General features: G+C 44.7%; 5 protein-coding genes across 5 annotated transcripts; 3 read left to right on the forward strand and 2 right to left on the reverse strand.

The window, feature by feature from the left end:
* Positions 1-4,458: 4,458 nt before the first annotated feature.
* Positions 4,459-8,516, forward strand: N7495_005140 (alpha/beta hydrolase; the record flags this gene model as incomplete). The annotated part of the gene is made up of 7 exons (XM_057207791.1): positions 4,459-4,920; positions 5,006-5,337; positions 5,386-5,395; positions 6,195-6,295; positions 6,370-7,586; positions 7,643-7,951; positions 8,008-8,516. 7 exons carry the CDS (start codon positions 4,459-4,461, stop codon positions 8,514-8,516), a joined length of 2,940 nt encoding a protein of 979 aa, XP_057061565.1.
* Positions 8,517-8,681: 165 nt separating this feature from the next.
* N7495_005141 (uncharacterized protein) lies at positions 8,682-9,593 on the reverse strand (the record flags this gene model as incomplete). The annotated part of the gene is made up of 1 exon (XM_057207792.1): positions 8,682-9,593. The coding sequence occupies one exon, from the start codon at positions 9,591-9,593 to the stop codon at positions 8,682-8,684; it is 912 nt and encodes a 303-aa protein (XP_057061566.1).
* Positions 9,594-10,076: 483 nt separating this feature from the next.
* N7495_005142 (SDR family NAD(P)-dependent oxidoreductase) lies at positions 10,077-11,038 on the forward strand (the record flags this gene model as incomplete). The annotated part of the gene is made up of 2 exons (XM_057207793.1): positions 10,077-10,149; positions 10,206-11,038. 2 exons carry the CDS (start codon positions 10,077-10,079, stop codon positions 11,036-11,038), a joined length of 906 nt encoding a protein of 301 aa, XP_057061567.1.
* Positions 11,039-11,472: 434 nt separating this feature from the next.
* On the reverse strand, positions 11,473-14,039 carry N7495_005143 (uncharacterized protein; the record flags this gene model as incomplete). The annotated part of the gene is made up of 3 exons (XM_057207794.1): positions 11,473-12,462; positions 12,517-12,582; positions 12,840-14,039. The coding sequence occupies 3 exons, from the start codon at positions 14,037-14,039 to the stop codon at positions 11,473-11,475; spliced, it is 2,256 nt and encodes a 751-aa protein (XP_057061568.1).
* A 1,319-nt stretch (positions 14,040-15,358) lies between these two features.
* N7495_005144 (fungal specific transcription factor domain-containing protein) lies at positions 15,359-17,155 on the forward strand (the record flags this gene model as incomplete). Its single annotated transcript, XM_057207795.1, has 2 exons — positions 15,359-16,868; positions 16,932-17,155. 2 exons carry the CDS (start codon positions 15,359-15,361, stop codon positions 17,153-17,155), a joined length of 1,734 nt encoding a protein of 577 aa, XP_057061569.1.
* Positions 17,156-17,271: the final 116 nt, after the last annotated feature.

Genomic DNA, 17,271 nt, shown 5'->3' on the forward strand with positions numbered 1-17,271 from the left:
TGGCTTATGCTTTATTTCTACCTCCAAAAGCATTCGCAGGGTTTGAATTAGTTTCTTTGAGTAACACATGGAAGCGGCCACGAGCACGAATATAAACATTAATTTGATTCCCGGTTGTGTGGCCACCCCGGTTGTGTGGCCACCTCATCAAAATTTTGAATCCCCATAGCAACCCTTTGTTTTCAAACAACCACCATGCCTCCAGATCACTCCCAAAAATGACAAAATTTGATCAACAGGAGGGTCGTGTTGTAATAACTATTCAGGCTATCAAAATGGCATATTTCCCTCGGTCCTAGCTGCTGCATGCTCATTTTCTGTTCCAAGATCAACCCTCTGACATCGTATGAACGGGGTTTCAAATGTGGTTAAGAAACGTCATTCTCGTCATAAATTTACTGATACTAAAGAGAATTCTATTAAGAGGTGGCTAATCCCTATTATCTTATCTATGTTAAAGAGATATGGCCAATCTTTTACTCCAATCGCATTCTTTAACCACCTCTTCAACCACCTCTTCTATAGGCAAAAATTGGCCGACAGAGTTTATTAAGTGTCTTCCGGATCTGACTACACGTCTTTCTCAGAAATATGATTATAAGAGGGCTCTCTCAGAAGACCTTAGGATTATTGAGCCAAGGTTTAAATTGGGTGAAAGAACGATTCAAGATTATGGCATCAATTTAGACAATATCTTTAATTTTCATGAATCTGTGTTCGTAATAGGGATAAATATAGCTCAAAAAATTGCTACCTCTACTGAATACCATGGTCAGAGAGTTCTTTTATAAGCTGGGAATCGCGAATGGGTTATTATTATCGAATATATGAGGGCTTCTGGAGTTTCTCTACCACCATATATCATTTCTAAAGGCAAAGTCTTCCAGCATTCTTGGTTTAGCTTTCTACTAAAGCAAGCTAGCTAGTATGTCAATGTATCTAAGAATAGTTGGATAAGCGATGAGATTGGTTATGATCGGACTATTCGAACCACCCATCATCATATTTTTCTATATGATTGATGTGGTCCTTTAGAAGGAGCGAACAAAAAATAGACCCAAAAACGGGCAGCAAGTAAGAAGCAGGCTACCTATAAAGGTAGTCTAGGAAGTTTGGAAGGGATTCAGGAAGTGGTTGTTGAAGAGAGTTGTGGTAAAGAGGTATATATATTGATATGGGGAACAGGGACATCCTAGCTAGTCTGCGAACCCAGCCAAATCATGGAGTATGGTAGATGTAGTCAGAGTCTATCCTCTAGGGGCTGTGTGGGAGAAAGGAGAACCAAGGGGTAGCTCAAGAAGGTAAAGGTGGTCTCATGGTCTAATCTATCAACTGAATGCTTAAATACACAATCTCCACTAATATCAGGTGACCTAGTCTCCACTACAATATCTAATACAGAAGCTGGTGTAGAAGCTATGGTTAAGCCTTTACTGCCACATAACCGGGATGGCCACACAACCGGGATGGCCACACAACCGGGATGACCACACAATCGGGAATCACGTTAGCTAGTGGCCACGAATACGAACACGAACACGAACATTCTTAAAAAGCTCGAACATTATTCGTGCTGAGCTCTGCGTTAAAAAAATAATTGAGTCATATTCGTCATGGGGCAAAAAAGTTAGAATCAGGGCTGAACCTTTAAAAGATTTACTACATTGTAACTTATTCTTCTATGGAAATCCCTGTTGCCACCTAATCAAAACCATTACCACTTGGCACGAGGGACGGAGAGAATAATGAAAAAGTTAAGGTGGTGGCACCAATTTCAGAAAGTACTGTACCTCCATGAAAATTTCAAAGGAGTCTCTTTCCGCCAAATTATGATGTGCAATGTACGTTAAAACTCAGAAGAAGCTTTGAGGCAGGTGTGATCAAGGGCAGCCTGTGTATCTATCTTGAGCAATGAGATATTTTTGGGTAATAAACCGTCTAAATTCTCAAAGGAGAACCGATCAATGGTATTCATCCTATCACACTCAAATAATCTCTTCAATCAGTTTCTGAGACTGGAAAAGAACCGTTTTAATATAATATCAAAAGGCTTTGACATATCAGCATCAAACACATAAGTGAGACATATCCTTTTACTGATCTGTGGCAGCTAGATGATAACGGTCATCTCTACTATCTGAACATAATGCATTTTATCTTGTCTCTCAAGATGTAGTACGGAAAATAAGTAATCGTAGATGATAAGAGAATGAATATTAAAATGCAGCTTTTGTACGACTCGAGAAATTAAACAAAGCCTTAATGCTTAAGGCATCTGCTCCTATAATGATATTTTATTTCAAGTTTCCTTTTTGATACTATTTCAAAAGTGATTCTTGGAGAACCGAGGGGTATATCACGAGTCTATCACGTATAGAGAGTCCAAGATTCATCACTCTTTGTATTCTATTGAGCTTTTTCTATTGTTGTGACTCATTAGAGTCCTTTGAACTGTTTCGCGATAATTGATTTTCTTATAATCAATGTTTCTAGGCGTCATATCTGCAGACAGAATTGATAAATCATTTTTGTATCACTCATACGATGATTGTCACACCCAGGTTTATTTTACACGCAAATATTATCTTCGTCATTAAAAAAGAGCTTCTTATGTTGAAACCTCTACGCTAAGATATAACCATGGATCCAGCACGCTATATACAGCCTTATGGTACGGCTTCGACTGATCAGCATTCCCAACAAGCCAGATCTATACCGCTAGCTCCGGTCAAAAAAAAGACGACAGCATGTCAAGCTTGCCAAAAGCGTAAAACAAAGGTATATATGAACCAGCTGAGATACTTTGCGATTATGAATTCACAATATGAAGTGTCAAGGAAATCATCCATGTTGCAAATGCGTTGCAGCAAAGACTGAATGTCGATTTGATCAAAATAAAGATCGGAGGAGAAAATCAGCCCTCAAAAATACTTTGGATGAGCTTAATGCTTCTGAAAAACTGCTTGATGATGTGGCTCTCGCCTTTCAACTTGGAGATAATGAGAAATTAGGTGAACTCCTTTTGCCAAGGTTGTCAGCCTGTAACCGACCACTTCCAGAAACCGCGTTTGTGAAAGAAGAGGTATTATCAGATTCTCCTTACTTTTTCATAAGTATAGAATGGCTAATCGGTTTAATCTTTCAAAGGAACACGTTGAAGACCTGCATCCAAGAGACATCTCGAGTATTTGTGCGTCTGAAAAGGAGGAAATCATGAAAGACGAAACCCTTATTAAACCACGCCGTCTGTTTCCACTCTCAATAGAATATGTCCTAAATCCTGAGACGATGTCCTAACAGGATACTACGCGATTAATCGAAAGATGCGTTACATATCCATCATCAACAGACTTGAGTTCTGGCCACTTTCACAGTGTTATAAAAGCTCCTCAATTGAATTTTCATAAACTACCGCGTCAGTCGAGCTCCGGAATACCCACGATAGAACAATCCAATCTTGAGAGTATGCTGGTAGAATTTGGTACTATTGATTAATCCCGAGTGGTGATCACCTGGTCCACCGAAGTCTAATCCTTTTATCACATCCCAACTTGTAAATATAAGCTAGATGATATGAACAGAAGTCCGATAAATTATGAAGATAGTAGTCCCTTTTTTTTTGCTGCGTAATTTGCTTTGACCACTTGCTGGAGATCAATTCTCTTCCGTAACTAAATATCGGGGCTGCTCCACTCAACCCGCCCAGAATTTGAATATTACAAAGGTATATCTTCTAGCGTGCCATCAATTCCAATCAATGACCTCGGTATTGGAAAGCCTAGTTACCTAAGTACTTTTACTCACCGCAAGTTGCACCAAGATCTCATTTATTACTCAGTGTATCCCAAGCAGCTCTTTATCAGTTCTAATGATAATGATACTCAATGACCATTCCTGAATCTCTGACCAAGTTCCCTTCCAATGTCCCAATATTGGCTGTGTACCTGTCCTTGAGACTTGCTAGCCACTTGGGTAGGCATTTGAATCAAACAAAAACTTCCGGAGTCGCCAAGGTGAGACTTTTGCCCATATGCAGATGAAATCTATACCTAGTCCTGGGTACCTCTGTATATTCGGAAACCAAATTCCTGATGTCTACAGATTATAATGCATACACCTAGTATTTACGTAGTATCTATGAGTTTGATTCGGTTACAGCATTTGATCAGAAAAAAACTTATGGAATCTCACCTGATACAGAAATCTCCATTCCTGCGGAATGTTCAATTTTCTGGAGTGAATGTCTGCGGATATCCATATAGAGCGGAACCGATCAGCGGCTCCGGTGAGCTGATTTGACCAATAAAGGTTGATCATCAGCTTCCGTGGGTCCGATTAGTGAAGAACGCCTTATAAATATACTCGATATGTTGTTTCCAAGACATATATTCAATCTGTGAGGTCCTGATTCCTGTTTCAATAAGTTATTTCCTTTCACTCGTGCATGGAACAGCCATAATGTCCAACCCAGTGATTGTTATAGTTCCGGGTGCATGGCATCGACCCAAGCACTACCAACATGTGATTGATGGACTGGAAAAGGTCAACTACGAAGCAGTGGGTGTGACACTGCCCTCAGTGGACTCTATCCCTCCACACCCCAGCTGGGACCAGGATGCGCAAGAGATTCGCGACGTCATTCTGGGATATCTAAATACTGGCAAAGACGTCATTACTGTCGCCCACTCCTTCGGCGGAGTTTCCATGTCCGAGGCCGTTCAGGGACTTGGAAAAGATGATCGTGAGAGACAGGGCTTGAAAGGAGCTGTTCTCCGGCTGGTCTATATTTGTGCCATGATTCTGCCAGCGGGCAAAACTCATCTCGAGCAACTTGTTCCAGTCAGTCCCGAGGAAGAAGAGATCGAACGGATGAAACAAGAGCTTCAAGCCAAGCTTGGCCCAGGATTGAATATTACAGCGGTATGAAAGATTCCGAATTCTTCTTCTCACTTTACATAGTCCCAGGAAAGATAGATATGCGTGCACGGTGGCTAACATTATCAAGGATGGAGCCATGCATCTTGATAAGAAGGTTGTGGGCGAAGTCCTTTACAATGGCTGCACTCCTGAAGATATCAAAAAAGCCATCTCCCTTCTGGGATCTTTCCCTTCGGGTCCACTGGCTGTCCCTGCGACATACTCGGCTTTCTACGATTTTCCATGCACGTATATTGTTTGTAAGAATGATCGAGCACTTCCATCTGTTGTCCAGGAACGGATAGTCGCTCAGAGTCCTGAAAACTTTTTCGTTGAGCGATGCGACGAGGGCCATTCGCCGTTCCTGAGTAATCCCGGTTATATTGTGGAATGTATTCGCCGAGCGGCTGGAGAAGATGTGTAAGCGGCCTTGGAAACTCCCAATGTTAAGGTTTTTGAATGTTGAAGAACTATTGCTGTATGTATTTAGGTAGAAAGTGCCCGCAGATATTATCAATAAAACTTCCAACTCAACTCCATGATTCATGAATACGAGTGCCTGCAGATCAAATGACTCCCTCGATACCTAGATATGAGTTCGTATTTACAGTACACATATCTAAGCCCCTTTCGAGGACTTCAGGACATCGGTACGGCTTGATGTAAAATATGAATTGCCTCATTCTATTCATGAATGATAATCCCTGGTCGAGTTAATGAGGTCTTTAAAATTGAAGCATTTCAGCAAAAATCCAGTCACTAATCGCACTTCAGATCTAGGGCTGATCTTAGAGGCTTATGCAACCTGTATCTGATATCACAGTTTTGATTTTGCCGAGAGCCAGTCTCAACCCTCACTAGTGGCTGGAAGACTTGTTAGCCTTAACCACTAAACTGTATCCGTAGCGTCTTGGGATGTAATGATAGCTAATTTTCGGTCCTTATCATTTTGATCTATCAGTTGATACTAGTAATTGCCGCTAGTACGTGATAGGTGAATAACTTCAGGGAGTCACATGGAGATAATATGTTGATGCCTGAGAACATCGGAGGTTCAGGCATCAAGATCTTAGCGAATATCCGGCCCCGACTTCATGTTCCAACTAAGGTTCAATTTTTACTAAGAAAACATAAAATGGTCATTGTTTTTGTTAGAAGAAAGTGACTAAAATTTTGAACCTTGAATCCTGAGGTCCTGGCTTGACGTGAACTACATCGATAGAAGAGGTTAATCTTGCAATGGTATTCTTTCCTTATGTCTAACCACTCAACTCCAGTGGCGTCTTCTTCCGATCAGCCACGTCGTCGCCAGAACACCAGCTGTGACCCATGCCGACGCTCGAAACGTCGCTGCTTCTTCCCAGATGATACAAACTCTGTATGTGCCGTCTGCCGCCGTCTAGGGCATGCATGTACTTTTGACTTTGTGACTTCCCGGGGCACTTCAGGCAGGCTGCGAAAGAAAGGCCGTAGTTCCGCAAAGGAAATTCAATCTGTGGCACAGAGCGAACTTCCTGGTTTCAACCGAGGTCTTCAGGGGCTTACGGACGCTTCAAATGACTTGATTGACCCGATCATTAATGACTTCTCATCATGGCTTGACATGGACTTGGACCCCTTGTTTGCCACTGATTTGGCTTATAATTCGACAAATGCTCAATCTTCAATGATTCAGCCTGCACAGATGAATACTATGTCCACATCAAATACTCAACAGGAAGGCCAGTCTCTTGTGACAAGTCATCTATGCAGACAGCCGTCAGAAACATATGCGAGAAGCTACCTAACAGGCAACTTGCTGCATAGTCCGATTCATCTACTTACCTCGAAATTGGATGCAAGTATTCTTGATGAACGGCTTGTACAAATCTTCAATGTCATTGTTAGCGGATCCGCCTCGAGATTCATGGACTATGAGTGCAACATGTATGCAACAGGAAACCGCTACCATATAGAGAGTGATTTCACAGACAGCACACATGCGTCCTCACCTTCTGAGTTGCAGAGTCCCGCAGTCAACTCTTCGGCTCTGATGTTGCAAGCTGCCTCACCTTTAGCCTCTACTAAAACGTCTGGTCAAGTTGCAAGAAATAACGACGGCCTGGAGTCTGACTCTTGCAACTTGACTCTGATTGGATGCTTTCGATTTCTCGATCACTTGGGTGATTTATACGGTAACAGGCTGACGCCGGAAGCACGAAGACAGTCGGATGCCGCACTCAAAGCCACAATACGAGTATTTTCACTCCAATGGCTACCAATATCAGCCAAATGTGCTTATGGGGATCGAGATTCTGAACTAGATAACTACACAGATGCATGGTTTAGAGCTCAATCTCTAATCGGAGCTGCAAACTCTGTTCGATCATTTCGTGTCGTCCTTGCATGTCTTATGTTTGCTGGGACTGCTGTTCCATCAAAACTAAATATCAACCAGGATGGAACCAATATTTCACATGAAATACTCAGACATGGCCTTCAAAAGCTTCGCGAGCTGGATGGACTTGTGAAGCAGTATTGCGCTACACTTGGCTCTTTCTCTAAATATGCTAATTTGGCTGAAGCCAGCTTAAGTGTTATCCGCTGGAGTGGATTTCTACGCGATACTGGGGCAGCACTCACAACAAATTACAAAGGCAATCTGCCTTCGCTGTTTATTGAAGAAAACGGTATGATCTCTGTTTCTTGTGTCGATCATTTTGATCAGAAAACTCACAACGTACAGTCTTCATCGATAGTGAGTCATCTTCTTCACGGCCAACATATCATGACCTGGAAGACCTGGATCGCAAAATCCCGTCCATATGCCGAAAGGCGGCCTTGGAGAAATTTTGCGTATACAAGAATATTGTGGACGTGAAACTCGCTCTTCCAAAAGTACATAATGGCTCCATAAATCTATCTCCCAAACTACTCGAAGCAATCACCTCGGCAGTGACAGCCGTTGGTAGATTCAACGACTTATATCGGCCGTTTATGACCACTTGCAGAGCGAACTTTGAGAATCTCTCAATTCCCTCCAGGATATCTTCTGGTGAGAAAGCGAAAATTTTACTTTTTCCTTACATCAAATCTACTAACACACTTTAGTTTCCACTATGACGTTCTGGGATCTTGGAGTTCTTATTCTTGCCGAAGAATTGAAACCCTTTGCCAATGAGATCAATCAATATTGTGGCTCCGAGGTAAACGCAAGACTGCATACCTACAGAAGCGAGGCTGCACTTTCTGTCCCTCAAAATATTGAAACTATGCTCTCCTTGCCCGACGAGGAAATGTTTAACCTTCAGAACGGCTTGAGTGCCGAAGTCCCAATCTTTGCATATCATGTCACTCCGAGCCTGGTTGTAGCATCTCTAGAAAAGGCCGTGGAGCATATAATCGACCTGCAATTCCCTGTAGGCAAGGTCGACGGATTAAACAATGGGGATCTCAGCTTCGACGATGCGGCCCATCATATCGACTGTCTTATAAAAGGGCTTTTATCCCTAGATGTGACTATTGGCGGCTCTCAAACAGCCGGAGTGGCATTTGAATCCCTGATGCGCAAATATGGCGACATTATATCTGAGTGCTGGTCCTGCAATTATGATACATGAGAATGGCTTCGGGACGACGAGTCAATTAGATAGCTTTTTGAAGATCACCATGTGATGTATAACAAGTAAGAAACCCCCACTCTATAATTTCGCAAAATAAATGCGGACAACCTAACAATGCAAGTGACAAGCGATAGAAAATGTACAATATCCCTTCATGAGGGTTTAGAAAATGCCATAGCCCATATAAAATACCCCCCAAACCAATGGTCCAATTGAACCTAGAACTGCGGGCCCGAAAGACATCTCCAAAATACACCAGACCCACATAGTGCCATACGCAGGTGCCTTTCTCATAACCGCATAGTATGGCTCTCCATTCGTGATGGCAATGAGATATGCGCCAAGGAGAGCAGCAATGGGAAGGTAGACAAGAGTCCGAATGGTAGGCGGAAATAGAAGGCGCCAAAGAAAGGAGAAAGAAAATTTGTCTGCTGTGAGCGGAATGATGCTCACAGGCGGCGCGTTGAGAAAGCCCCAATTCCCGGGTATTCTGATAGAGATAAGATGTCCATGGAAGAAGTGGACGATAAGTGTCAGCAGTGGGAATGTGAAGATGACTGCATCTCGTATCAGGCGCGGGACATTTGTTTCTTCGGCGTATTGGTACGCGGCTAGGTAGGCGAGGGTGAGGTGGAGGGTTGTGAGCGGGAAGGAGAGGAGGACCGTATCGACTAGAGGAGGGAGAGGTTGATCGATGATTTCTTTTTCTTTTGCGCTAGTGCTTGAAGTTGCGCCTTCGTCGTGTATCTTGCGTCCAGTTTTCCTCTTTTCCGGCTTTGTCGTGAAGCTGATGTCCTCCTCCGTGTCCACGAGATCCCCCGACTCATCAACAGTCACGAACCTCGCTCCTTTTACTGCATCTGGTAATCTATTTCCAACTTTCAATCCTTTGGCAGCCGCTGTGCTTTCAGCTTGTCCCATGAGCTCACCCTGACGCTCTGCAATGATGTCATATAAGGTCCTTGTTTCTGGCTGGCGGTCTCGATTTGGTTGGGCAAGAGGAATGCCTAGCTCGGTGGGCTCTGAATTTGCAGCTGCAGCACGGCGCTGCTTTCGATTTCTCGGGGTATCCATGGGGGATTGATGTTGTGGGGAACTTGGAGAGGCTGAGCTGGCGGGAAGAAGACACTTGGTGATAAATCGGCCCCGCCAACAAAACACTAACGATACATTCTCAGATGCAGGGAAAAAAAAAAAAAAAAACAGTCTCAAATAGTCTCCAATTCACCTAGTTCGACTTTTCCCTTCAAGCCTATAGGTCAGTGACTGGACATGGGTTATTTGAACATTCCAAGAAAATACCAAGTCAGCCAATTCTAAAGTGGCCCAAATCATTGAATCACAAAACAGGATAAGTTTAATTAGTTACACGTTGTTATCCCCGTTATTTCCGTTATCGTACATAATAGATACGGATTGTAATGATGTGCTGCGGAGAAGAGAAGGCGACATAAATGGTGCATCAACCCATTCTGATCTCTTTAGTCACACCTAAATATCATCTAAGTCCCATTCCAAGGCTATTTCTCACCAACTGAACCATCAGACTTATTCAACATGTCTAACCTTGAAGCAACCCAGCTGTTCTCGGTCAAAGATCGAGTTGTAGTCATCACAGGTGGAGGCAGTGGTATGTCGATGCCCACTCACCAAGAAAAAGAAAACAAACAGCTAACAGTCATCTAGGTCTGGGTCGCATTGTAGCTAAAGCTCTAGCGATAAACGGTGCCTCAAAAATATTCGTCCTCGGCCGTCGCGAGGACGCACTCCGTGAAACAGCTTCCCAAGCCGGCCCCAAAGTAATCCCAGTCGCTTGTGATGTGACGTCCAAAGAGTCCCTAGAGGCAGCATACCAAGCTGTCGCAGCACAAACCAGTCATGTGGACATCCTGTTCGCGAATAGCGGTACCTTGGGTTCCAAAGTGATACCCAAGCCCAAGGTAGATGGCTCCCTGCACTCTTTATCCGAGATCCGAGATGCGCTACTTGCACTCCCGATGAAAGACTTCACAAATGTGTTGAACGTCAATGTGACAGGTGCCTACTATACTGTCGTTGCGTTCCTGCCCTTGCTGGAAGCGGCTAATCAGAGACGTCCTGTTCCTCGGCCGGGCGTTCTGTCTCCACCAACAGCACAGGTCATCATCACTAGCTCGATTGCGGCATTCAATCGCAATGTGCCAAATAACTATGCCTACAATACCTCCAAGGCTGCCGTAACTCACCTTGTCAAGAGCCTGTCTACGAACTTTTTGCCATACCACATTCGTGTCAATGGCATCGCTCCTGGATTGTATCATACAGAAATGTCTGATTCCATGTTCAAAAATATAGATGTCGATGGTGGCATTTGGGATAATTCGGTACCAGCAAACTTAATTCCTCTGACTAGATCGGGGAGTGAGGAGGACTTTGCTGGCTTATTTATTTGGATGGCGAGTGCTTCGGGTGGCTATATCAATGGTACGATTATAGTTACTGATGGTGGCCGACTGGGCAGTATTCCGTCTGCTTATTAAGACTCATCTAAGAGTTGAACTTGATCTCGACAGGTGCTACTAGCGGATAGAAGTCCAATCATTATACATCAGAGGACAAATATACAGTTGAAGATCATACTGAATACTTGTTCGGAGAGATAGACAGAACTCTTTGAAGCACCAACATTAGGAAAATACGTCAGATCTGAAAACTGCGAAGCGCAAATGGTCGTGAAATCCATTGAAAAAAAGATGTAAAGTAGCAGTATAGTAAAAACTGACACGTGTTTCAGCGCGTGATCAGCATGAGAAATACCCATGAACATAGTCAAACTTAGCATAGTCAGCCCCTGATAAACTGTGCAAAAGGATATATCAGCGTGCTGGAGCGCTGCGGAGCACATACGTGTGGCATCTTCTAAGTACATGCTGAGCTTGGGCTCCATAGCTGCCCAGCATCAATTGATGCCAGCTCAAACTGTGGCTCCGAGTCGCTGAACCAAGTAATCACCCGCAGTAATATCTGCATATTTCTTCACGGCATCAATCTCCTCACCATACGTCCCGGGTAAAGCCTCAATCAGCTTATCAAAGTCAGGGTTACAAAAGTATGCAACGCTATACCGAGAAGGATAAGTCTCAGAATCAGAGTCTTCGCCTGCAGGGCTAGGCGGCTGAATGACACGATGGCGGGTACTTTTAATAGTATCGTTAGACCACCGAGCTAGCAGATCTGCAGCGTTGACGACAATGGTATCGGCGATTGGAGTCGCATCTACAAAAGTCCCCCTCGGACTGCGCACCTGTAAACCACCGTGACGATCCTGGAAAAGTAGCGTGATAGAGCCGTAGTCTGTATGCTCCGCAGCACGAACTTGGTCGGGATGGTCTTTGAAGACATCTTTTCGCACCGGTGAGTAGTGAAGGAGACGAAGTGTATTATCTCCTCCACCAATAAACTCATCGAAGAAGTGCTCTGGGAGGTTCATGCCCAGAGCGATAGCACTCATGACGTGGCGATGCAGGTCCTTGCATAACTCAGAGAATGAAAGCATGACTTTCTTGAAGTCTTTGCCTTCATCGTCGAGTTCATCAGGCCAGCGGTTCGGTAGACCGTCCACGCCTTCCCGACCAATCTCCATTGTTTCTTTCAGATCCGGGAGAGTTGCTCGGAGACCTTCAATGTCAACTTTGTCAACTTCAACGGTGGATAGTTTCTCCCGCCCCATTGTGATGTAGCCCCGGTTTGACTCTGGAGTCTCCCAGCCTAGACTGTCCTTCTGGTCTTGGGGTCGTTGGAAGAAGCGTGCCGAAGACGCAAACACATGCGATACCACAGAGGGTGTAATCCCATGAGATTTGAGGTAGACGAACCCTGAAGCCTTAAAGGCATCTGTGATAGCGAGCGCGACGGAGTGTTTATCGGACGGAGTCCCGGAGAAGAAAGGGCCAAAGTCGATAAGCTGGATTTTTGTTCAGGGAAAGAGTGGGGAACTATAGCGGTAAGTGGAGCTTACAGGTATCACCAAGTCATCTTTCTCCACAGCGGCGGAGGCTGGGTTGATCTCTTGAACCATGCTGCGCTAAGTATGAATTACACAAATATCGAAAAGTTCTAACCCTGGAATTTCAACGAGATTAAATGAAGAAGTAAGAGTATGGGACGATCGATTCATGCGGGGAGCAAAAAGAGGGGAATAAGATAAGATTAAGACCTGCGAGATAAGTATTTAAATATCTAAATATAAGTAAATATAAACATAGATAGTAGATATCCGATAAGCGGAGATGTCCGATGTAGCACTCTCTATTAAACTTGCACTTTTCTTCTCTCACATACAGTCATAAATGGTGAGAATACACCAGCTAGAAATAGGCGATCAGATTGGGTATCATGTACGGCGACTGAGCTTGTTGGTAGGTGCTTGGCCTCTTTATCTTCTACCATTTTGAACATTTTGTATCCTGGCTTCTCATCTTGGCTTTTCCCAATGCTCAGAATAGTTGTCGATGCACTCTGGGTCCAAGGGCTTTGAACAGATCTAACAAAGCTGAAGAGGTTCGGGGATGCAGCCACAATCACATTACCGTATGCATCGAGTGAAAGATTATCAAGCACCATGTTTATCGGGATTTTGTCCACTTGAATTAAATCATCTCCAGAGAGTTCATGGACAGATACATCCCCAGTTGATGAATGGGCGATGTAATATAGTCCATCCTGTCCCCTGACAATCCCATTAGGAAAAGTAAGGCCCTCAGCTGAAATATGACAGTTCCCGGTATCCGATTGACAGTGGGCAATGCTCCCCTTTCCAAAAATCAGGCCTAGACTTCGGAAAGTTCCAATCTTAGTGCTCTGATCGTTCGTGACCATGAAACCAACTCCATTAGAATCAACTGCCAAGCTATTGGGAGAGATGATTGCTTCGCTGTATATGGTCTTCACATGAACCAGGGTATCCCCTCCATCGTCCAGATCGAATATTTCCACAGTAGAGTTTGCTCCAACGGCTTTGGCGTCAAGAAATTCACCCGTGGTAGGATCAACAGGCGGCTTATGGTTGATGAGCCAGAACCGTAGTCTATTCCCAATGCGGCGGGCGTCAAAGCCAAGAAGATCAAGGTCTCCTTGAAACTCGGGCGCTTTTTTCAATTGACGTAATCCATATAAGCCATCTGATCCAGGGCGGTCAATATCCAGAACCACTATACGATCGGTGCGTGATCTCCCAGACACGTCATATGAGTTGCCATTGGGTGACCAACTCCTACGGGAGGCTATATCAGCGCAGGAACCGTATAGCTTTCGGCCTTCCTCATCTAGCCAGATATCTTCGCAGCCTTCAAGTAGCTGATGATCAATGCGTTGACAATCCCATGGGAAATCCTCGACAGGTTGAATGACGCGACCGTATCCGGCCAACAAGACTAGATTATGAAGATAGAATCGATAAAAAGCTGATATTATCAGCAGCGTCGTAGAGTATAGCCAGAATCGGGATCTTTGGCTGCTTGGTTGTCTCTTGGTAGCTACCATTGTGGCTTGATGTGGTTGCGCAATGTAGAATTTGAAGTGTTGAGTTTACTTATGTGACCAGCAAGAGACGGCCATCGGTCTAAATATCCCCCCGCACCCCGAACCCAGGGGCTTCCAAATGCAGAACACGCCTATCACAAACTTGGCGTTTAAAATTGATCCGCATGGGATACATCATGACGGGGTCGGAATACTTTGGTAGATCGGACCTACTAGTTACTCCGCAACAGCTAGTGTCAAGTTAACACTTAAGACGGTAAGACCTTTAGGACCGAGGGTTGAGATTTTCTGGTAAATCGATTATATTTTTGAACCTTGGAAGTCTCCTCCGAGTGCTCTCAATAATAGATGTTCTAGATAATTCCTCCTACTGTAGTGGGGTCAAGTAGTGGGGAATTTCTGACTAATTTTCATCAGAGTTAAACCCCGTAAATGAGATTGGAAACCAGACGACTGTCAATATTGTCCTGCGATTGGGCCTTGGCTACAATGGAATTGAGAACTCATCAGTAATATAATTGTACTTGACTTGATGGCTGATGAGTTTCATAATCACGGCTTATCGGCCCGATCAAGACACGTGCTTCCGACACGAGTTAACAAAGCTTGCGAAAGATGTCGCCGCAATAAATCCAGAGTAAGATCTAGGAGTCTGATCTTCTCCAGTTCTTTAGGCTTTGTCTCATCTTCATCTAGTGTGACCCTTATCGACCTTGCTCGCTGTGCATTCGGGCCAATGTGGATTGTGAAGCACTTCCGGCACCCGTTCAGAAACATAAACCACGAAAGTAAGGCACAAATTGTATTGCCAGCTTTGATTCAAACTAATAAGAGTTTCTGTCCTCAGTCGTGTTGGACCAAAGAAAACCCCAAAAGCCAACAGGCGGTCAAATCCCCGGAGGGGCACTCATCATGAACAGCGAGATGTAGATGACGATGTTAGCAATACAGAAACTAATGATCAAATTCAACTGAGCGCATCTTTAGATGCAAATGCCGTCAGCTTTTCAGCAAATGTTCATCCGGCTCAGCCGTCGTTTAATTATGGCGAAGCAGAATCCGCAATAGGAATTGCCCAGAGGATATGTGAGCTCGGGAGCCAATCCATCGATGAACAAACAACCTCCGCGATTCCAGGCTTTCGAGCAAGTACAAGTACTCCTACTACTTCTTCTGCAAGGACTGGTGAACCCTCCCCGATAACTTCCATATTGGGTCAAGCTTTACCCCCTTACGACGTTATGTGTGATTTGCTAGAAGTTTATTTCGATTCTATCCATTGCTTTTCTCTCGCAATATACGAGTCAAAGTTCCGCAAGATGTTCCATGGTGTCGCCGATGGCACTGCATATCCGTCAGAGAGGCCTTTTCTGCTTCTACTGGCAGTGATGCTTGGCATGGCAGCCTGGTATCGATCCAAGACGATGACTGATTCCGCCAATAATGAGGAATACTTTCGTAAATTGAGTCTAGATCTTCTCAAATTCGTTGATTCGAATGTGGTTGAGTTGATGGACCAACCCTCCGTCACTGCAGTTCAAACCTGCATCCTTCTGGGATCACACCATGTTTACCATGGTCGTCCGAATCTCTCCTTTGCTCTATTAGGCGCAACTATCAAAATGTCTCAGGCTCTAGGGATGCATCGCGAGCCGTCAAGAGGAGATTTTGAGAACATCGAGGAGCGAAAGCGAGTCTGGTGGACCATCTACACTTGGGATCGGTTCGCTTCAATCACATATGGCAGACCACTAGGAATTAATGACAAGGATTGCAACGTGAGCATCCCAGCGGACGTTTTCGAGATCCCGACTTTTGTCGCATTTGAACCCGGTCAAAGCAATACTATTTGCTATTCAACCTATCAAAGGGAGCTGAACCAACTCTACTTGATCGCTTCACCGGCACTAGAAACCATATTTGGCTCGCGCACGCTCAGGACATCTAAAAGCCTAATAGGCGATGCGTACGCTACACTGGTCAAACAAGTCACACAAAGCTTGAAAAGGTGGCGATCCTGCTTACCGAGCCAACTAGCTTTGGATCTCGATCAGGACTTTCATCCTGATGGTCGACCGAGTTCCAGGGCATATGCTTTGCAGTCTTTGTCCCTGCAATTGACGTATGACAATCTCCTCATCGTCCTACATCGACCTCTCCTTGCACGACACGTTGACCACCTCTCTACAACCAAGATCCGGTCTCCCGAGAATGCCGAAGCAGACTCAATACCCCATCACCCGAGTGTCACTTCTTTGCATTATGCAAACTCAACCTTCGGAGCCTCTCCTCCAGAAGCACAAACCGCCAGCTCGGAACTATGGATGGATGCAGCGGTAAGAACCTCGCGAGTAACGGAACTGCCAGCCCTCGCTCAACTGGCCACTGACAGCCACCTCGTCGCCTTCCTTGCTATAAATTTGTTTAATGCTGCCATCGTGCTGACAGTTATGGCTCTTTCTGACCCCCTCTCCGACACAGCGCAGATGGTTAAACGCACTATCACTCGCATTCTGCGCTTACAGGAACTTCTTGGTAGCAGGACAGCTCTCTCCAAGCAGAGTACCGTGATCTTGAAGAACGTAGTCACTATGCTCCTCCGACGAGAATCAGAAGTGATTCTTGCGCCAATTGCAGGACCATATGAACCAACAGGTCAGAATCTCAGGCAGATGCCAACAGACTCAGCTATCATGTCAGTGGAAGACACGCTTCGTTTACCACTGGATGGAGTGTTATGCTTTTCGGATCCTGCAGCAGGAAGCCAACTATTGCCTGACCTTAGCAGAGCTTCTCGTCTTAACGAAAGCCTGACGACAGTTCAATATGGTATGTAGATGTTCAATTCCAAGATATCGTGTGAATCAAGCTAATTTCCGTTCTTTTTCTTAGTTTTACCTGCCGGGAATCATCGCTCTCACGTCACACCATCCATTGGAGATGATCATCGCGAATCTGCAGAGAATCGCGCCCACCAACCGATATCCCAACCAATGGAATGTGATTGGAATGAACTAGGCGTTTCCCCACTGGGGATTGAAGACCCGTATCTCGGGAATGGCGAAAGTGGGATGTATTGGTTATGGGATAGAGCATGGAATGGAGCAGATGTCTGAGACCTGCGGGGTGATAGTGGGTACATACGCATACTATTTAACTTAATTGTCCATGTCATTGAGCTCCATAAATGACGGCATTGATCGCAAGTCGGCCAGTTGCATGTCTAAACACA

The sequence above is a fragment of the Penicillium taxi genome, assembly GCF_028828555.1.
Source record: "Penicillium taxi strain IBT 34144 chromosome Unknown utg000004l_segment0_segment0, whole genome shotgun sequence".
NCBI classification, from domain to species: Eukaryota; Fungi; Ascomycota; class Eurotiomycetes; order Eurotiales; family Aspergillaceae; genus Penicillium; species Penicillium taxi.